This window comes from Mesocricetus auratus, unplaced genomic scaffold (genome assembly GCF_017639785.1).
Source record: "Mesocricetus auratus isolate SY011 unplaced genomic scaffold, BCM_Maur_2.0 Super-Scaffold_100691, whole genome shotgun sequence".
NCBI lineage: Eukaryota > Metazoa > Chordata > Mammalia > Rodentia > Cricetidae > Mesocricetus > Mesocricetus auratus.
Window position 1 is genome coordinate 4,676,130 of NW_024429267.1, and position 21,882 is coordinate 4,698,011.

General features: G+C 49.3%; 1 protein-coding gene across 20 annotated transcripts in view; it reads left to right on the forward strand.

The window, feature by feature from the left end:
• Positions 1-21,882, forward strand: part of Megf11 (multiple EGF like domains 11) — a 311,453-nt gene that overhangs the window by 228,302 nt on the left and 61,269 nt on the right. For all 20 annotated transcript variants that reach the window (XR_005874712.1, XR_005874713.1, XR_005874714.1 and 17 more), the window contains 2 exons: positions 14,344-14,590; positions 16,055-16,175. Coding sequence is in view for 17 of the 20 variants with exons in the window: in XM_040739711.1 (XP_040595645.1) it covers positions 14,344-14,590; positions 16,055-16,175 (368 nt within the window). In the remaining 3 variants the exon portion in view is untranslated. The remainder of the gene's footprint in view (positions 1-14,343; positions 14,591-16,054; positions 16,176-21,882) is intronic.

The window sequence follows — 21,882 nt, forward strand, 5'->3', positions numbered from 1 at the left end:
GGGTTGGGGAAGCCAATTGACTTTTTCAAGGTCACACAGCTAATCAGTGGGTGAGTTGGACTTGAGCCCAGCTATGATCAGGCAAGTGTCTAAGCCAGGAACAAATTCCCAGAACAACCCTTTGGCCTGTCCCATGTAGGCCCCCTCTCCACAGCTTGGTGACACTACCCCTACTCAGTGAGGAAAACCCCACCCACCTCCTTCCCACTCAGTGATGCCTCATGCCAGTATGCTCAAAGAGCCTATGATGCCTGCAAATGTTACCATGCATCACCTGAAAAGGTTTCCATCTCCCCCACAGGGAAGCCAACTGGATGGGTTTGCTGAAAACATTCTCAAGGAGTTTTTTTCATCTCCACTTGACCCACCACACTTCGAGCTGTCTTAGCTCCCCACCCCAGCAGATCAGTTCATTCTATACTCACTGAAGCAGAAATCATTGTGGTATTAACCATAAATAAATATTTGGCACTTAAGGGGTGTGTGTGTGTGTGTGTGTGTGTGTGTGTGTGTGTGTGTGTGTGTGTGTGTGTGTAGGTACATGAATGCATGTAGACATTAGAAGATGTTAACAGTTGTCTTTCTCAATTGCTCTCCATCTTATTTTTTGAGACAGAGTCTCTCACTGAACCTGGATCTCACCAATTTGGCTAGGATGGCTGTCCATAGATGGGGTACTCTGCCTCTGCCTCTGCCTCCCCAGGGTTGAGCTTAAAGATTGGGGATCTGAACGCAGGTCTTCCTGATGAGTTCCCTCCCCTGTCTCAGCACTGAAGTGTTTTTTTGGGCATGTTTATAAGCGTTCACTCACCTGGTGAAATCACCTCTGTTTGGTAGGTCAAGGGATCTGCAGACTGTCAGAGTCAGTGAGTGTCAGTCTCAAGCTGTGTATTCCTATTTCTGTGTAGTTCAGCACGAGGATGGGAAGGAACCAGCAAAGAGCAGCAGAAGGCAGAGGGGGAGAAGTTTCGGGAAAGCAAATGGTAGAACCCCTCTAGGGCTTCTTATTGTCATTCTGATCACCAGATGTCCTGGAAATTGAAGCATTCATTTGTGTCATGGTGTTGAGGCTGGGTGGGTTTACTGTGATGAATTCTGTGGTGTGGAAAGACCTTTGAAAAGCTTGCTGGTGGGACTGGGGAGACAGCTCAGCGAGGAAAGTGCTTACCACAAGCATGAAGTCTTGAGGTCAGTTCCCAGAGCATATTTTTTAAAAAAAATTAGCCAAGTGTGGTGATGCACACTTGTAATCCCAGGAATGGGAGGTGGAGACAGATGGGTCCCTGGGGCGCCATGGCCAGCCAGCATAGCCTACTTGGTGAGTGTCAGGCCAATGAGAGATCCTGTCTCAAAAATAGAGGGGATGGAGGCTGTAAGAAAACAGCTAAAGTTGTCCTCTGGACTCTCCCTCTCTCTCTCTCTCTCTCATACACACACACACACACATACACACACACTACACCTACACACTTGAATGCTCACTAAGTACATGTGATAAGATTCAGTGTCCATGGCTGGTCCGCAGAAAGAGGATGAATGACAGCCAGACATAGACCTTCTCTAAGGTCAAAGTTCAACCTTCCTCCCCTGTTGCTCCCTCAGAATGAAGGCCCATCTGACTTCTGCTTGCATACCTCCAACAGGGATCTTACTATCCAAAGTCAACCATTCCCATTGAGATGGAGTTGGTACTTGGACGTGGTCCCTTCTGTTTCAAGTGGGAAGTCAGAAAGATGGCTATTCATCAAATTTACTTTAAAATTACTAAACATTTGTGCTTGGGATGTAAATAAGTTGATAGAGTGCTTGGGACAAAGGCCTGCTTGAGCTTCAACACCCCATAAACTAGCGTAGTGGCACACACCTGCAGCCCCAGCATCAAGAGGAGCCAGAGTTCTAGCTCACCGCTGCCTACATAGTGATTTCTGTGGTCACTTTAGAACACACAAAACTCTGTCTCAAAAAGAAATTGCTAAATATTTGTGACATTAGTAGAGAAAATAATATGAAAACACATCCACCATCCAGATCAAACGAATAAGAACAGTCACTGTATTTGCCTCAGAGCAGTTTATGAAAAAAGACATTACAAAAATATGTTTCTCAGGCTGGCCTCAAATTCAAAGAAATCCATCTGCTTTATCCTCCTTAGTGCTGGGATTACAGGTGTGCACTACCACACCTGACTTACAAAAATACTCTTCCTTCTGCTTCTCCTCTTCCCCTCCCTCTCCCACCCAGAGTTTCATGAATGCTAGGCAAGCACTCCATCAATCCAGCCTTGTCCCTAGTTGCTCCTCCTAATTTTAGCTGTAAAGTGGGCCGTGAATTGACGGGTTTGTTTTACAGGTCTTTGGGTTGTTTGTCTACCTTCAAAGCTCTCCAGTTCAAGGCATTGTCACTCTGTGTCACATGTGGAAATGCCAGGGAGATGATACCTGGGAGCATTCTTTGGCATGCTCACTGTCCACACAAGAAGCCTGAGTTCCATGGTCCGGATCCCTGAGCAACTCATGCCTGGTGTGTTTGTTTTAATAAGAGTCTTTCTCCTGGGCCTGAGTGATGATGGGTGCCCAGCTAGAACTACAGTGGTAACTAACTGCCTTGAGGCCCTCTGGAATGCACCAGCTAGACACAGCTTGATCCACAGGATCATTAGGCATCAGAAGCTCAACTCCCCACCAAGGCGATTCAGGCAAGGAAACCCATGATCAGTCACTTTTCATCCCAGCAGCTCTTTCAGGCCTCCTGCCCGCCCGCCCACCCTAGTGTTCAGTTAGCTGCCAATTAGGCTCCCAGGCTTCTGGGGCAGGAGAGGACTGGGGAGCTCTCAGCTCAGGTTCAAAGGCATCTGACTCTGTGCCTGAGTTTATCCTGGGTCCCTTATCCTGGATCCCTTTGATAGTGAAGTTCTTTAAGACTAAAAGAAAACCCCACATATTGGGGAAGGCCCACCAAGACACATTTGGTTCAAACATTCGATCCCAGCAGCCTCAGACCTCTCAGATGTCCCAGCATGCCACTGTGGGGCAGCCTCTCCCTTTGGGCAGGGATAACCTCCTACTCAGCCTCGCCCCCCCTCCAGACACCCAGCTACTAGGCACAGCAGAGAGAAGGAATGAGAGGAGAAAGAGGGCGAGGGGGGTGCAGAGTCACCATGCCCGGCCTTTAGGATCCTTCTTGTGTGATCTCTTCGAATGTAAATTTCTGTCCCCACACCCCAGCTCTAACCTTGAAGATGCTCCATCCAGATGTCCCTTACTCCCAGGGATGACATGCCTGTCCCAAACCTTCTTTAATGATGTCTCTAACACTCCTACCTATCTCAGCAATGCTTCTGGTGCCCCCTCCTTCCTGCCTCCCAAACCCAAAGCCGTGCCTCTGGTGGCTCCCACCCCACCCAGGGCTGGGTGACCTTTACCTCCTTTGGTATCCACTCCTTGACCCCCAGTGTGACTTCACCTTTGTTTTCTGTCGTGTGTCATTGTGCCACCCTGTCCCCAGCCTGAGTCCCCAGGACCCAAGGGCAGGAGCCACCTCACCTTTTCCTAGCTCTGGCTTCTCTAACCATTTCTCATGTAGTGTTTGCAGATGAATTATTCATTGTGTCAACACATATTAATACCAAGCCCCGAATACATGCCAGACACATGTCAAGGCTGTGTGTACAGTGGAAAACACGGCCACCCTGCTCCCTTCAGCAGGTGCTTGTGGCTCACTAAATCATACAGCCCTCACTTGTATACACACCTGGAACTCCCCACAGGCCCAAGACCAGTGCCCCAGGATGAGCACAGCAGGGACTGCCTGTGCCCAGCAGCCTCCAGCCCAGGGCAGGTCCAGAGGGTCCAGACTGAAAAGTCTGGATTCCTTGTCCCCAAAAGTGGCAGCTCTGTGGCAGTGCTCTGGAAGCACCCTAAGCCCAGAGGCCAGCTCCAGATGTGCTCCCCACCCCCACTTCCTCATGTTTCCCTTTCCCCTTCCCTGTTTCCTGGAATCACCCTTAGGCTGTTTCTGGAGAGCCCAAATCTGGGCCATCAGAGCTGGGACTGGGCAACCAGGCCTGGGTCTCTAGTGGTTCAAGCAATTGCAATGGGCATGATGAATTAGAGCCAGCTGGGAACAGAGTTCTCTGAGGAGGTGTCTTTACTCCAAGCCTTAGCATGGCTTTAAGGAGATAGGTGGAGTCTTCCGGGGAAGCTGAGGTCTGAAAGGTGCCTGAGGAATGATCAGAAGTTCACGGGCATCCTCCCCTACATCTAGCTACATGAGACTTTATCTCAAAACAAAACAATGGCAGCCAAAAACACAGGGTGGGGGAGGGGCTCCAGGCAAGTGAGATGACTCAGCTGGTAAAGGCACTTGGTTCCAAGCCTAGGGACTTGAGTTTGAGTTCCAGGACCCAATGGTAAACGGAGAGAAATGACCTCTGAAAGTTACCCTCTGACCTCCGAACATACGCTATGGCATGTGTGTATCCCTTACAGACACACAGGCACACACAGTAAGTAAAATGGTTTTTAAAGGAAGGGTATCCAAGAGAGTGATTTGTGAACAGAGACCTAAACAAGCCCTTTGGGAGCAGCTGCTCATGCTACCCCACTCTCTGTCCCTCGTGCCCATCGGGGCTGTTCAAAGGCTTTCTTAAGTGACTGAGCAGGCGCTCACTCGCCAGCCCTCTTGGTGCTGTGGCAGAGGGGTCTTCCTGGCTTTGTCTTTAGCAGGAACCATCAGTCTTGAGCTTGTGACAGTAACTCTTAGCAGACAGATGGCCATTTGTCATTCATCTCCAGGCCTCTTCTCTAGCAGTGACAGATAGAGGATCCTTGACTGACAGACCAAGCTGGCAGCTGCTCTCCAAGTCTCTCTCTCCATTGGGAACAAATGGACCAGACACAAATGACAAGAGTTGAGTAGGCTCCAGTATCAAAAGGGAATGGGTTTCCCACTGGGAGGTGGCCAATGCCAAAGAACCCCACGTAGAAGTGACGTTTGGGGAGGGATGGAAGACTATGAGTCTGAGGACCTGGGCCTCTACTCTCTTTAGCTCAGTCTACCCATCTGAGCAATGGGAACACCTTTCTCTGCTTGGTAATCTATAAGCACAGGAGAATGTCAGAAGTGCTCGCTAGGTGGGCCAGGGAAGTAGCTCAGCAGATCAGAGCACTTGCAACATAAACTTGACAACCTGAGCCTGGTCCTTGGATCCCATGGTGGAAGGAGAGCAAGCTCCCAGAGACCTTCTTATACTACGTGTCCATCACACACATCACACAAAGTCACACAGCCTCTCTCTCTCTCTCTCTCTCTCTCTCTCTCTCTCTCACACACACACACACACACACACACACACCCCAAGTTCATAAAAATGTAAGTACTCACTAAATGAGCCATGCTATTCCATAGAGAAGGTTCCTGCTGCACTTAAAGCCAGATGTGCGTGCAGTTGGAAAGATGGCTGTATGAAATGAGGCAAACATCCATTGGTTGTATTCATTTGAAAATCTCATTGATACATGCGGCCCCTGTGAGCGACATTCGACGCACACATATCTGCTCTGAGAGTTGACACCGTGCTCCCATCGACTTTGCTTCCCTGTTTCTAGCCTGTTCTTTGCGGGGTTGGGTCTGCAGCAGCAGGAAGACAGGTCCTTGAAGGCAGAGACTTCAATCCACCCTACCTTCCTCTCTATGAGCACCCACTGCAGAGCCAGGCCCTGAGTGGCTGCTCAGACAGTAGAATAGAAGAACTTCCTCATACCATGGCAGGAGGTCCCTCAGTAAGACCTGTGGAAGAACTCTCAGAAACTAAGCATAGACATATAAAGGCAGAAACTGGTTCACCACACATGCTTCCCCCTTCATCCTTTAGCACCGTGTGGCCAACAGCACACAGCAGTTCTGGAGCCATGGAATTGGGCACATGGAAACCCCACCATGCCTCGCCCAGCCAGGCCCAGTACACCTTAGACTCCCTCTGTGGGCCCAGCATGACATATATTCACTTGGGTTGATCCTGTTATTTGCTATGAGAGACTCAGGCCTGGAAGGACCAGAACCCATGACAGAGCCTCAGGGATGTCACTTAGGGGTCTCCTGTGAGAAGAAGGTGGTAGAGACAGTGGCAGTGTCCTAGGGTTTAGTCCCTATGGGATACATGTTTGACTCTAACAGTGATATCCCTTTCCCTGTCTAATAGTGATGTGTCCTTTCCCTGTTTCTTAAGAACCCCACATTACAGTGGGGGCTCACACTGGGGACTGTCACCAAGTTCTCACGTGTGTGTGAGTGTGTGTGTGTGTGTGTGTGTGTGTGTGTGTGTGTGTGTGTGTCCATCTGTCCGTGTCCCAGCCTGAGTTTGCCTCCAGAAACCATGAAAGGCAGTGTGGGCTGGGAAGGGCACAGGGTCTGTGGCTCCTTTGAAGGCTCTTCCAAAGAGGAAATCCCTTTGTGCACTGTGTGATCTCTGAGGCTCTCCAGGCAAATTGGGAAGATGAATCAACTGTGGGGCCCGTTAGCTTCAAAGGCAGTGTGAGATGGCAGATCAGGCAGGTAGCGCTGTTCTCATTAAAGCCGGGGGTGTGGGAGCTCCCAGCAGAGCTGAGGTAGAGACTGACAACACACAGCCTGGGACCTTAAGGGATAGCCTGTAGCCTTGGACCCTGAGGGCTAGCTCACAGCATTTGTCCCAGGAGAGGGGGGCAGCCCACGGCCTGTCTCTCCTCCTTGTGGATCCCATTGCTGTGGAGAGTGAGGCAGAAACGGGTTAAAGCAGAGTGCTGGAGCCACCACAGGGCAGACTCCACCTACAGGCAGGGGTACGGTTGGCACCACAGAGTAGCAGGAAGTTGGTAGGACCACAGTAGAAGCCTCAGCAGCTATACAAACCTCCAATCGGCAAAGACACTCACTGCCCAGAGCTCCACAATCATGTATCCCTCAGCCTCTAACCTGGCAGAACCCTTCTCTGGGGATCATGAACACAAGAAGCCAGGCCTCAGGCCCTCCAATGTCCTGGTCCAATATTTCCAGAGCCCTGTACTTAGCTGTCCCTCCTTGGGAGACAAGAGGTCACTAGGGCCCGTGAAGTGGTGTTTCATAGGCCTCTGAAGTGGTGTGTGGGTGTGATCACTACACACACACACACTCACACACACTCACTCAGACTCACTCACACACTCGCTCACACTCACACACACTCACACACTCACACACTCATACACACACACTCACACACACACACACACACACACACACACACACACTGCCTAGCTTCCTTCCTCTGTACAGGAACCTGCCAACCCGACGACTGTGATTTCTGCCAGAGATTGTATCTGCAAGGACTTGAGCCCTGGCTTCTTTCCCATCCATGCCCTGTGATACAATGACACTTCTACATCCAGAACAGTCCCTGATAAAAAAGCAAAGTCCATGATTAAGTCAGTGCAGTAGATAAGTTTGACTTTCACTCCTCACCCTGTCTCCTAACCAGTCTTGTAAAGGGTCACACCCACATGTCAGCCAGCACCTCACCTGCTGATGACCTCGGACACCAACAGACAGGGACAAATTAATTAATGACTGAGGATGTCTCAGGATGTGGCCAACTCCCTCCACCCACAGACAGACACAGGCACTTGGGACTGTGTGCATTCCAGTCTTTTGCCGTTTTGTGTGTGTGAGCACGTGTGCTTGCCGGTGTGTGTGAATGTATGTGAGCCACAGCATATGCATGAAGCCAGAGGACAACTTGCTGGAGTTGGTTCTTTCTTTCCACCGTGTGAGCCCAGGGATTGCTCTCTGGTCATCACACTTGACAGCAAGCGCCCTCACCTGCCGAGCCGTCTTACCAGCCCTCCATCTTCTTTTTGAGCCAGGGTCTCAGCTTCATGGTTAGTTTAAGGCCAGCCTGGGATACATGAGACCCTGTCTCAAGGGAAAACTTGATAAGAGGTAGGGCTTTGTGGGAGAGTTTCTTTGTGCCTTCCCTGTCTAGGGAAAGGAACCCTATGTGCTACTGGGGAAAGAGGACTCTCGACAGCTCCTTTGTGCCTAGCTAGGTGGAACTTTGGAAGGAAGGTGGGGAGAGCGTCATAACATAAGGACACATCCTAGCTTCCTCCACCTCAACCCAGCAAAACTCCAGAGTTAATGGAAGAAACTGGATTCAGGAATCTAAACCCAACAGCAACAGTGGTGAGCTAAACTGTTGTTCCAAATGGGAAAAAGTCAAGCAAAGCATAAAACTATGTTTAGTTGCACCTTTAATAAATAAACCTGGAGGACTCAAAAGATACTCATAGGTGGGGAATAGAGGTCAGTGGTAGGGCACTTGTCCAGTGTGCATGAACACAACACAACAAATCAAGACGAGAATGGGAGTGGTGGCCCACATCTTTAATCCCAGCACTTGGGAGGAAGAGACCAGTGGATCCCCGAGATTCAGGCCAGTATGGTCTACGGAGCAAGTTCCAGGACAGCCAGGGCTGCACAGAGAAACCCTGTCTCAAAAGGGAAAAGGACATAAAAACAAAACTTTGTGTCAATAGTAAATCCTACATTACTTACAATAGCCAAAAAGTGGGAGCACTCCCTGAATGGATAAATAAGACGTGATGCATACATACAGTGGAACACTGCTCAGTCACTCAAAGAATGCAGTATGGACCTTGCCAACATTATGTTAAGTGAAATAAGTCAGACACAAAGTCTGCTGCTTATGATGCCACTCATATGAATGGCTACAGTTGGCAAACGCAGAAAGAAGGATTGAAGCTCACTAAAGGCCAAGGGTGCGAAGTCACTACAATTGGTTATAGAGTATCTCTGGGGCGGCTGAACATGTTAGCACATGTGATGGTTGCTATCAGTTGTGTGCATAAGTGGTTAACATGGGAATTTAATGCTACATAACACAATTGAAGAATATTAATAAGTCAGTGTATTAACTGATGAGAATAAAAATGATAGGAAATATGGTCAGCTGTGGAAAACCTGGGACTACTATTTATACATTAACCAACCTACTCTGAACAAGGCACTGGTTGGTGGAATCTGGCCCTCTGTCTTCAATATGTGGATTGTTTTTCTTTTTCTAGACAGTGTCTCGTGGAGCCCAGGCTGGCTTCAAAATTACCATGTAGTTGAGGATGGACTTGACCTTCTGATCCTCCTGCTTCTGCCTCCCGGGTGCTGGGACGACAGGTGTGTACCACCATATTCAGCTTGTGCAGTGCCCTCTTGCAGATCAGGAAGGCAACTGATCTACAGACTTAACAGTTATCTCTGTAGATTATTAACATTAGCTGTTCAAGCCCAGGCTAGCTGCCAGCATGCTACATCCCCTGCAGTGATATTAGGCCTTACCCAGCAGGTGTCAGCTGCCCAGGCTCCCAGTCACTTCCTGGCCATATGCCCTAGAACAAGTTACTTAGCCTCTCCGAGCCTCCCTTCCTTATCTGAGAAATGGGGATAGCAATAGTATCTATGACCCCAAATGAGAAAAACCTCTGGCACACAGCCTGGTTGTATAGTAAAAACCCCATCAGGTGTGGTTACAAACCAAGAAACCTGTCCATAGTGAAGTCACTAGGGAAGACAGGGGTCAAACCCTCCCCCCCTTGTGAGGACCCAGGAGCCCACGAAGCTGGATCCCTGAGTCTGAAGGGGCCAGTTGAGGGGGGGGCGTGAGCTGCTGGCCATGTACCTCTCGTGGTGCCCCTTAATCCCTCGGTAGCTGCCTAGAGAAGCTGAAAAATCAGCAGAAACCAAATATAATTAGAGAGGAGAGTCTGTGACAAGGTGAAGGGGGGGAAAACCCCTGTGTGAGGGTTTGACACAGCCTGGTCAAGTTGGACAGAGCGTATGACTCTGCGGAGGAGCACTGGCTCCGCGGAGGAGGACAGGCGCTGCTGTAATTGCAGAGTGGTCGCTCTGCTTGCCTTCAGCAGAGTAGGTAATTGACTCTCCTGGCTCCACCTCATTTCCCTATCATCACTGGGGAATGAGGAATTTTTAAGTGAATTTTTCAGATAACTAAAGTTGATCACTGTGGTTCCTAACATTTTTTCCCACTGAGTTACTCTGGGGAAAATTTTCTCTGCTATGGGTGGCATACTTCCTTGCTTCCTTGGTCAGAACTGTTTGATTTAACCTACCTTTTCCCTGCCAGGTTGGATACCATGTGTTCATCCTCTGACGGCGGCAGGTAGCTGCACTTTCTTCAACTCTGTGTTTTCTGTTTATTTCCATGCTTTCCTGCTTGGACACACACAAGGCTGTTGGGACATGGGTGCGTGTGGATGTGTGTGTACACTGTGTACTTCTGTGTGTGTGTGTGTGTGTGTGTGTGTGTGTGTGTGTGTGTAAATGCCACAGTATGTGTGTGGAAGTCAGAGGACAATGTTTTGGAAACTGGTCTCTCCTTCCACCATTTGGATCCTGGGGACCAGACTCAGGTCCTCGGTCCTGCTGTCAGGCACCTTCACCCGATGAGCCATTCACTAGCATTCCACCTTAGTTTTGAGACAATTTCTTACTGAATCTGAAGCTAAGTTGGCTGGCCAGTGAGCTCCTGGGATCTCTCTGTCTCTGCCCCACAAGAGTGGAGTTGCATGGTTGGCTATTACGTGGATGCTGGGAATTTGAACTCAGGTTCTCTTGCTTTCACAGCATGTTCTCTTAACCACTGAGCCATCTCCCTAGCCTTTCCTTGTGGTTTTAGGGGTTTCATAAACACTGAGATGTAAATATAGGCATGTTCACATATACATCTATTTGTAGCATGAGGATCCAGAGTTGTATTCTCATGACTTCAACAATGTCCTATGTGTGCCACCTTTATTCTAGCAGTGTGAGAGAGGGCAAGTTACCTCCTAACGTGTTTGCTGCATGAACTTTCCTGGCCAGACATGAACAAATGTCTACTTACCTGAGATAGGGCATCAAAGTAACAGATTCCACAAATGGATCAAAGTAACAATTTCACCAAGGTCCAGCTTGATAAAAGTGGGAGTTTAATGGGCTTACTTCCAGAACATTAGTAAGGGGTGGCCACTGACGGGAGTTAGGGGGCCAAAGCAGCTACATCACTGGAAAGTCTCACCCTAGCTTAGATGGCAACTTCCTCATAGCTGCATAGATGGTGTCTCCCCTTCAGTTAACCTCCCACTGTCTGTACACTCCAGCACCCTCAAGACCCCAAGCATCTGGGGCAGAAGTACACACGGCTGGGAGGGAGGTCTAGGAAGGAGAAACTGGAAGCCACCCTTCCTCTGTGAGGGGCCATCATCAGGCCTGATCTTGGTGGTCACTTGCAAGTGGTCACAGCTGCCTGATGAAGATAGTAATGTCTGTTACACTTGGGGTGTGGCATCCCACAACACTTCTAGGTACTTGGGAGGTGTTGAGCTGACAAGTGAGGAATGGAAGTGTCTAAGGACAGCTACAAGACCCTGTGACAACATTCTGTCTCCTTGTCCAGGGCACAGTTTTGTCACCTACTGGGTTTGGGCTATTCCAGAAAGAATGGAGGCCACTGCCAAGCATGGCATCTCACACCCACAATTGTAGCACTCTGGAGATTGAGCTAAGAGTTTGAGTTCAACAGGCTAGAGAGATGGCTCAGTGGTTAGGAGCACTGACTGCTCTGCCAGAGGACCTGGGTTCAATTCCCAGCACCCACATGGGAATCAGCAACTGTTTGTAACTCCAAGATCTGACACCCTCCCATAGGCAAACATACAGGGAAAACAACGATGCACAGAAAATAAAAAATAAATAAATTATATTTTTATAAAAGGAGTTTGAGTTTGAGGCCAGCTTGAGCTGCATAGTGACATCCTCTCTCAAAATAGAAAAGAAAAAATCATGGAGTTATGGACAAGCATCCAAAAAGCAAAATGTCCTGGGATTCCCAGCAGGACATGAAGGGATGCTGCTAGCTTTAGACTCACACAGTTTCATGTACAGCGACTGTGGCCCCAAAAGGTATTGGAGGAGTTGCTTGTCTAGATTCTGGAGCTGCTCGCAGTGGGAGTGGAGAGGAAGTAGCCAGTTTCTGTGGGGTCACTAATCTGCGCTTTGCAACTACTGTTCCCAGTGCCACCTGCAAGCTTCCCATCTTGGAATATTCCCCAGCAAGTGTCCCATGTGCCTGAGCAATGACCTGGAATCAGGGGGCCTTGGCTGCCCTGTTAGAACCTGAACAATCATGTAACTTCCATGACCCCCTATCTTCCCATCTATAGAGCAGGAGGAAAGTGAAGCCTGTAAGGATTAAATACTGTTCATGCCTGTAAGACTTCCAGGATGGGGCCTGGCACATGGGGAAAGTTAAATATGACTATCATTATTATAATGGAATCATAGCACACACACATTGAATACTAACTGCGTATGCTTGGCAATAAAGACAGAGGGGGGAGTGGGGAACAGCTCACTGCTTAAAGCACTTGTCTAAATCCTCAGAACTTATATAAATGCCTGGTGGGTGTGGAGGTTGCTTGTACTTCAAGCTTCAAGTAGAGACAGGGATTCCCAGAACAAGCTGGCTGGTGAGACTAGCCATGTCCACAAGCTCTGTTTGTCTGATAGACCCGCCCTCATAGAATAAGGGTGCGAGTGATTGAGAAAGGTTCCTGTCATAACCCTGGGCCTCCTTGAGCACACACATGCACAGCCTGCACACATGGATACATTCCACAAACTTGCAAACAAGCATATTCAAAAATGGGAAGGGAGAAAAAGAGAGAGGGGGAGGGGGAGGGGAGGGAGGAAAGAGAGGGAGGGAGGGAGGGAGGGAGGGAGGGAGGGAGGGAGGGAGGGAGGAAGTTGTCAGGAAAGGCTTCCTGGGAAGAGTATGAACTGAGGAATGCCCCATGCTGCCATGGTCCTGTGTCCATGGCAGTGTGAGTGGAGTCTGTCACTCTGAATGAACTGGCAAACAGAAGGCAATGCCGACTGATAGTTTGGCAGCCCCATTCTGTAGTTATCGATATTCAGAGCACAGAGGAAGGTGTGAGCCAAGATAAGGTGGTGGGGACCAGAGACTCAGTGGTCCCGTGTATTGCAGGACGAATGGGAGCTTCCGGATACTGACCCAGTCAGCTATCAGAAGGGTCTTATATAAAACTGGTGATGCTGGCGGAGTCCCAGCATATTCACAGGCCACACCAAACCCTGTAGTCTTTGTGCCTGCTCATCACCAGAGTGCCATGTGTCTCTGCTCACAAGGACACCTTTCCTACGCTACTCACTTCCCCCTTTCCCCTGAGTATCAAAATCCTAGAAAGCTGGGATACAAAGATCAGCTGGCCATCTGTGTCCATAGGCAGCAGAGTCACTCTCTGTTCCAGCTTGCCCAGGCTGAGGTGCTCTTTGAAACCAGACTTTCAGTGCAAAAAGCAAGACAGATGGACCTCTGGCAGGCAGACAAGTGAGCCATCTTTCACTGCCCACTTGCAATGGGGACCCCTCACCTGACTGTCTTAACTGGGAGCAATCTTTCCTGCCTTCGATATTCTAAAGCAGCATCTGTGCCTGTCGGTACCTAAACCCCACTCCCACTAAAACCCCAGTGTTTGGGGGACATCTTATTTTTGATGTGTCCTGAATGCACCTCTCTTGAGAGGGTCAAAGTGGGAGGTGCAACAGGCTGGGTAACCTTCCTGGGGTAACTCTATTCCTTCCCATGGCTTAGAATTCAGGTTTCCGGAAGCCATCGGTCTTGAAAGTGTTTAATTACAGAGAAAGATCTCCAAGGCTGTTTGTTACCTCCCAGGGACACATTTGTTTTTTCCTGTCCTTCCTGAAGGAGCCTGGGCAGTGAGGAAACTGAGCTGAAGAAGCAACTAGGGGGCTGGAGGGATTCCTGGAAAGGAGGAGGAGGGAAGGAGGGAAGAGGTGGATCTGGGGTAGGCACGTAGAGTCAGAAGAAAGTCAAGGAGGGAGAGATAAGACTGAGAGGAAAAAGACGGCTGCACAGACAGATATGTTGCTGGCACGGAGAGGAACGGGTCACGGAGAAGAGAGGTGGCAGGAGCGCTAAGGAAAAGCGCTGAGAGGACAGACCAACCTAGGAGGGCTTCCCAGAGACGGGAGGCAGAAAGCTGTGACCAGGTTTGCCTTGGGGGCAGGGCAGTGGCATCAATTGGAAGGGGCTGGGAGGCCTTTGAGTTTGTGTCATCTTCGGCTCGAGTGAACACTTGGTGGAGCCTAATGGAAGTCTCCAGATGCCAAAGATCCCTTCCAGACACCCCTGCAGCCTCTTCTCCGGCGACCGTGGAGATGGCCAGGCCGTGTGAACCTTCTAAGGAAGTCCTGACCCTGTGTCCTGTCTTGCAGGCTGTGACAGTGAGCACTGGGGTCCTCACTGCAGCAACCGGTGTCAGTGTCAGAATGGCGCCCTGTGCAACCCTATCACCGGCGCCTGCGTGTGCGCCCCTGGCTTCCGAGGCTGGCGCTGTGAAGAACTCTGCGCACCCGGTACCCACGGCAAGGGCTGCCAGCTGCCTTGTCAGTGTCACCACGGCGCCAGCTGCGACCCACGCACTGGCGAGTGCCTCTGCGCACCTGGCTACACTGGTGTTTAGTGAGTAGGGAGGGCGTGATCTGGGGGTGGGGTCAAGGAGACATCAGGACTGCAGGGGTGGGGAAAGAGGCGATGTGGCGGAGCCAGGAAAGATGAGGCCAGGCAGGGAGAGGAAGGTTTGGCTTTGGAGCAGGACAGTGCTAGGGTCTAAGGGCCCTCACTAGGGCTTTCAAGGCTCTTTGGCAACTTCTTAGCACCTTAGGACAGGAAGATGAGAGCAGAAAGTCCTGGTTGTACATCTCCCCCTGACCCCAAGTGCAGCAGCGTCTAAGTATCCAGGCCTCACTTATGCAAGCCTCACATTCATGCCATGAGTTCTACTGGAGACAAGTCACATGTCAGAGGGCCTTCCTAGTTAGGGACACAGAAGTGATCTCGGCCTTCTCTTCTGACCTCTGCAGTATGCCTCTGTTTGCCCTCCTAATTGATACATCTGAGGCATAGGGCTGGTAAGAACCCAACCGACATATCATGTGCTGATTGGTCCCCTCACTTCTGTGCCCTGGGGAAGCCACACTGATAGGGGATCCCCAAGACAGCTTAGTTGACACTCTTACAGATGAGATTGTGTTGTTCCAGTCCTGCTGAAGGCTCTAGAGTCATCCTAGATTGTTAGGCATCAGCCAAGGATGCTGACCACAAGAAACCCTGCATTGAGAGCCTTTCCTGCCCCGAGGTCTGGGCTCCCAGGGCCTTTGAGCTTGAAGCCATGTCCATTGGAATGAGACCCAAGGCAATGATGCAGACCTTCCCCAGGCTCCCACAGTGGCTGGTACCCCAACCATGGCAACTGGGGACTTTTCGGAGCCTGGAAAGGACATGTCTCAGAATTTCTGGCTTCCTCCTTTGAAAAATAGGCAGATTTTCAGGGGCTGGAGAAATGGCTCAGCAGTTAAGAATGCTGACTGCTCTTCCAGAGGTCCTGAGTTCAATTCCCGTCAACTACATGGCAGGTCTCAACCATCTATAATGGGATCCGATGCCCTCTTCTGGCATACATGCCAGGAGAGCGAGCACTCATACACATAAAATACATAAAGAAATAAATCTTTAAAACAGGAGAGAAAGAAGGCAAAAGCCAAGCCACTTCTTAGCCCCTTTGCTCTTGCTGTTGCATCCATCTAGCATGCCCTTCCCTCTCTCCGTGAAATTAGCCTCACCTTCGAGGCCTAAGTAAACCATCTTCTAAGAGAAGGAACTTTCAAGTGTTGGCCCTACAGTTCAATGTATTATATCTGAGATCTGTCTCCCCCTACTGGCGGGGACCAGAACACCCACTCTTCAGGGGCAGGATTAAGGTAGGTGGGTGGATTGCTGATGTCCTCCACCTGTGGTGGGGGCAGAGTCAGGTGTCAGGTGGGGGTTCAGGTTGAGAATCAAGGCTCACTAGGGAGCCCCGGGGCATTGGGCCTGAGGTTAGGACGCTCTTGGGAATGTTGTTCTCTCTCTTCCCTCTCCGTGCAGTTGCGAGGAGCTGTGCCCCCCTGGAAGCCATGGAGCTCACTGTGAACTACGCTGCCCCTGCCAGAACGGGGGTACCTGCCACCACATCACTGGCGAGTGTGCCTGCCCTCCAGGCTGGATGGTAGGTAGACCCTCAAGATGTAGGCGGGCACCATAAGAGGTTTTGGCATCCATCACAAGGCCATGAAAGGTTAAATTCTTCTCTCTACCCTTGTCTGTAGTCGTGAGTCACTATGAGACACTCACTAGCAGTGGAGGGTCCCAGGTCTAGGGTCTTTGTGGCCCAAGGCAAGTTTCTCAGCCTTTCTGGGTCAGTGATCTCTCACAGGCAAAGGAGTTGGATATTCCTCTTATGATCAGCTCTGTCTAGGGCCGGACATGTAGCTCAGTCGGTAGAATGCTTGCCCAAGATCCATGGTCCCCGGGTTTGATCCCTAACACCACATCAAAACAGGCCTGGTAGCACAGACCTGTAACTCCTGCACTCGGAAGGTAGAGGAGGATCAGAAGCTCAAGGTCATCTTCAGCTACATAACAAGTTCAAGACCAGCCTGGGCTGCATGAGAACCTGTCTGAAAAGAAATGTTTTTAATTTAAAACATTTGAATGTGGGTACCCAAAGGAGCTTCAGGCAGGGCAGAAGGAGTCGGGAAAGAGGAGTCAGCAGGGTGTGGCTCATCTGAATTAGTGAAACGTTACCCTAGTTCACATGTGCATGTTGACTCTGTGAACCCCAGAATCTGTTACATTCCCAAGTGCTTCCGGTACTTCTGATAGAGCATCTACCAGCACAGACTTCCAGTCTGGGAACCCCCACTATGGGAAATGGACAGAGATACAACCTCAGCCATGGAGGCCTACCTTCGGGTGACATGTCTGAAGCTGAGCCTCAAAAACCTCCGGCCTCTAGTCTTGGCTTCCCCATGTACACAAATGATTTGCCTTCAGTGAGCCTTGCTTGGGTTGGCTGTGTGACTGCAATCCATGGTGCTTGGCAAATGCCAAAGCCTTTTATACCAGCTTGGTTTCTACAACTGGACAGCACAGGCTAGCCACAGCCTATCAGCTGCCCGGCCCCCCATCATCACCTCCCTATGGTCTCAAGGCCCTGAAAGGCTGCCAGCTTCAGAGGCTGCCCTTCCACACTGTATCCCCTATAACATGCCCCATTCGGGGGAGGCTCAGTTGCCTCCCCAGGGCCTGAGGACAGGCCTGGTTAGTAGAGCAAGATATTTCAGAAGATTTAGACCCAGGTTCCCAAGGGCAGCCAGGAAGGACATCTGCAGGCCCAAGCATACTTCTAGATACGGAGGGACCTTAGGAATCCAGCGTGGCCAAATATAGCTACATACCGGAGTCAATGAGGGGCAGGGGTTACACTTGAGCCTCTAGGAACACCATCTTTAATGAGCTCCCTAGGTGACTCAGGGGACAGCAGTGTGCAGACACAGCTGCACTTGGATGTCATTGATCAAGAGCAAAGGGCTTCCTTCTGTGTCCCATAGAACCCTTTAGCTCCTTGCAGTGGGGTGGGATGGAAATCTCATTATCGGGATTCAGGCTCCCACCACTCCATCTTAGTCTACTTGGTATGGAAGTTCTAGGAGACAGGTCATAAAAACACCACTAACCACAGTCTTGAACACCGTGGTCTGACCATAAATGTCCTTTCTTGGATAAGAAGGTTGAGATCAGGGCAGGCTAGTGACAATGTTGTTTAGGAGAGAGGTGGAGTTAGAACCTGGGACTCCACCCATGTCCTCATGTCCATCTTTTTCTCCTTCCTCCTTAAATCTCTGTCTTTCCATGTGTCCCTTTCTCTTTCCTCTCTATTGTTTTCATTCCTTTCTCTTTTTTTCTCCCTCCCCTCTCCCCACTGTTCTGAAGGGACAGACAGGATGAGACCACCTCTCTCACAGTCCCCTTCTCCCATCCTGACCTGCTTTTTGGAAAGGCCTCTCTCACCAGCTTCCAGGTATCCAGTGCCCATAGGCAGGGCTCAAGGAAGCCCATCATCCAGGGAGGGAGCCCTGAACCTGGAGAGGCCTCTTCTGAAACACTGCTGTGGGCTGCTAGACTTCAGGGACAAGAGAAGGAGAAAGCTAACACATAGTGGTGGCTCTTTTCTTAACACACCTTTCCAGGTGACAAGAAACCCTGTCTATAGAAAGCTTTGGTGCCGAGGACTTTGTTTTACATTTTATGATAGACAATCGCATTTCTATTTTTGACATAGCATTGAACTTGCAGATTTGCATGAATTATTAATACCCTGGTGCACGCAGAGTCACAAATGAAGCTTCAGCTCAGGCCTGAGGCTCCTCTGAGGAGAGCTGGGGCCAAGGAAAGGCTGCTGGGGGGAAGGGTCACCTGTCCTCATCTTCCTTTGCCTGACTTGCCATTGGTCCCCATGGGGCCTCAGCCATCGTTTTCCCTCTCTGAGGCTGATAGAATGGTTGCTCACTGCCATCACTCTGCTGGGACACTGAGTACAGAGGAGCTTCTGGGAGCTCTGGTTCTTCTGGCCCTCAGGGCCACCAGCCCCCAGGAATGCCATAGGCCCCTTCACTTGCCTGGCTGTAATGAATCCATGTGGAGAGACCCATACAAAGAACATGGGAGCTATTTCCCCCACCTCTGCTAGGCTCTGAGACTTTGCAGAGTAAAGAGGGTGACTTTGGGTAGTTTGATGACCAGGGATACTGGAGACAGGCAGAAAGCAGAAAGGGATGCAATGGTCCCCTTGGGAATTCCCAGTCTGATGTAGAGACTGAATGGAATGGGTACATTCACATATGCTCATATACACACACACACACTCACATACAAAGGAAATCATGGGCAGGAGGAGGAATGGAGCCAGAAATCCATATACATAACACACACACACACACACACACACACACACACACACAAGTCTTAAAAGAAAAAATGCACCACAGGCTTGCTGATAGGCCAGTCTTATGGAGGCATTTTCTCGGTTGAGAGTCCCTTTCCCAAATGATTCTAGCTTGTATCAAGTAGACATAAGACTAGCCAGCACACATCATCAAGCCTGTCTTTTTACATGGGTTCTGGGATCAAAGCTAAATCCTCATATTTGCATAGCAAGCATATTACTGATTGAACTAATCCTCGAACCCCCTATGTATCTGTCTTGACCCCAAAAGTTAGGTTCGATGCGGGCCCCCTTACACAAGATTTTATTTCACCTCTGCAAAGGCTGTGTGTCCACATATGATCATATCCAGACACACTGGGAGTTAGGATTGCAGCCTGTGATTCTCAAGGAGATAAAGTCACAGAGGGAAAGGAGCCCTCACTCTTGCTTGCCTCCTCCAAAGGTCGTTCTTCCAACCAGCAGTAGTTGATCATTTATGTAGTTCTGTACCACCACATCAGTGTCAACTTTGTTCACTGACATTCATTAAGTGCCACTCATTAAGGCATTGTACTGCTTCCTTTGTATCCCTAATCTCACTTATCTTTACAACTTCCTAGAGACCAGAGGTCACCCGCCTCTCTATCCGTCTGTGTGTGTGGGTGTGTGCGCTGGGTGGGTGTGGTGGTGTGCACATGAGTGAGGGCTCCATCTGTTCCAGGGTGAGGGGACTGGTAGGCATAAGCATTCCCTGCCAGGGTTGGCTTGAAATGCTTTCAGGTTTAGAATACACTCACACAGAAGCCAGAGACTCCTCTTATCACCCATGAATCCCTAAACTCATGGGGTTTGGTGAGAAAGACGAGTGCCTGCCATCCCCAGACTCTCTCACACACACACACACACACACTCACACACACACACTCACACACACACACACACACACCTCTTGCTCACCTCACAGTCCTCCCTTCTCTAGGCTCCTTGGTGCCTGCAGAGGGAAATCTGAGCTGAAAGCCTCCCACTTAATTCATTACAACTCAATAACATGATGCGGAAAAATGACTCTGGTCTGGCAGGCTTCTCCTGACTGAACTAGCTTCTTTGGGGCCAGTGATTATTGATGCTTAATAAGTGTGTGTGTTGAACAAATTGATTAATTAATTGGAGGATCATCTTCATTCTCCATAAGAGAAATGATTATGTCTGGCATGAGGCTGAAAGGCTGGCAGGAGACAAGGCTAGACTCAGACATCTGGTGAAGGCTTTTTAAAGGTGTTTTAAAGGTATATGCCACAAGGCTAATGCTGGATGGTGGGGGCAGAGAGGAAATAGTCCTCAGTACATCATGCTTACAACCCTAGTCTGTGTCTCTTGGGGCTTCTCCCTGTTTTCTACCTAACATGTTTTACTGCTACTTTTTAACTATTGACTTCAGCACACAGACTAAAATTAAAGATGGTGTGATGGCTCAGTGCAATAGGCTATTGTCCTCAAGCCTGACAACCCGAGTTCAACCCCTGGGACCCACATGGCAGAAAGAGAAGTGACTCAAGTCCTATGACCCCCACATATAGGCCATGGCACACACGCATGCACATATATAAATAAATACACTTAAATTTTATTTCCATTTATTTAACTCTACCCTCCTCCCATTTGAGCTGAGTTAGCATGGAGGTCAGACTCATGAGAGACAAGCCACCACACAGCAGGGAGGAGGGCTTCACACTGAAGAAAGAAGGGAAATGCCCAGAGTGCAGATCAGCTCCCAAAAGAGAAACAGGAGAGGAGACAGCTAAGTTCACGATGCTTATATTAACATGCCTGTGTGTGTTTACCTTAACATACTTGCATGTGTTTATGTTAGTATGCTGTGTGTGCCATTACTAATTTATCCAACAGCTCAGGCAAAGTCTAAAATTACTTCAACTTCAGAAGTCCCTCCCTCCCTCCCTTTTTGTTTTTGCCCAGTGGTCAGAACACCTTGTGCTTCTGCTGTTGTGTGAGCTCTCTGCTTGGCATACTCACTACTGTCGGGCATTCCTTTTGTTTCTCTTTGATGGGGCCCTAGTCCTCAGCATCCATGTTCATTTGTTTGTTTAACTTTTCTTGAGTAATTGTCTTCCTTCTTTTTCTATCTTTCTTTCTTTTTTTGGAGGGGGGTGGTTAACAGGATCTCATATCCCAGTCTAACTGTCAAACTAGGTACATAGTCAAGAATGACCAAGGATGACTGGAACTTCTAATCTTCCTGCCTCCACCCACAGGTGTATGGTCCCACACTGAGTCTATATAATGCTGAGCATTGAACTCAGGTCTTCACACATGCCAGCCAAGCACCCTACTGACTGATGACTGAACTCTATCACCAGCCCTGGACTTAATTTTTTTTTTGATGAGGGGTAGGGCAGGCACCTTCCAGTTAGTTACCTAAAGTACCCATAAAGGTTAATGTTTGTGAATTTGTCCAGATCTGAAACTGTCCTATCAAATCTCCTGCTGAAGTATTTGTTTTGGTAGGTATAAAATCCTAGACAAAGGGATTTTGTTTTAACTGGTTTGTTTTCTTGAAGTGCTAGAGATCCAGGCTTGCCCTCCTAGCCACATCCTTCCTGCTTCTTGGCAGTCTGTGCTAGACTGAAAATTGTTTTCTCTCCAAAATGTTAAGGAATTGCTCCATTGCCATCTAATTTCTAGCTAAGACCTCTAAGAACTTGATTCCTTGTTTTTGCATGTGACTATTTTCTTCTTTCTAAAAACTTTAATGTTGCCTTTAGAAGTATAAAACACTGGACTGGAGAGATTGCTCATTGGTTAAGAGCACTTGTTGCTCCTTCAGAAGACCTGAGTTCAATTTCCAGCACCCACATGGTAGCTCACAACTGTCTGTAATTCCTTTTCCATGGAAGTAAAGCACCAATGTGAATAAAATAAAAAATAAAAT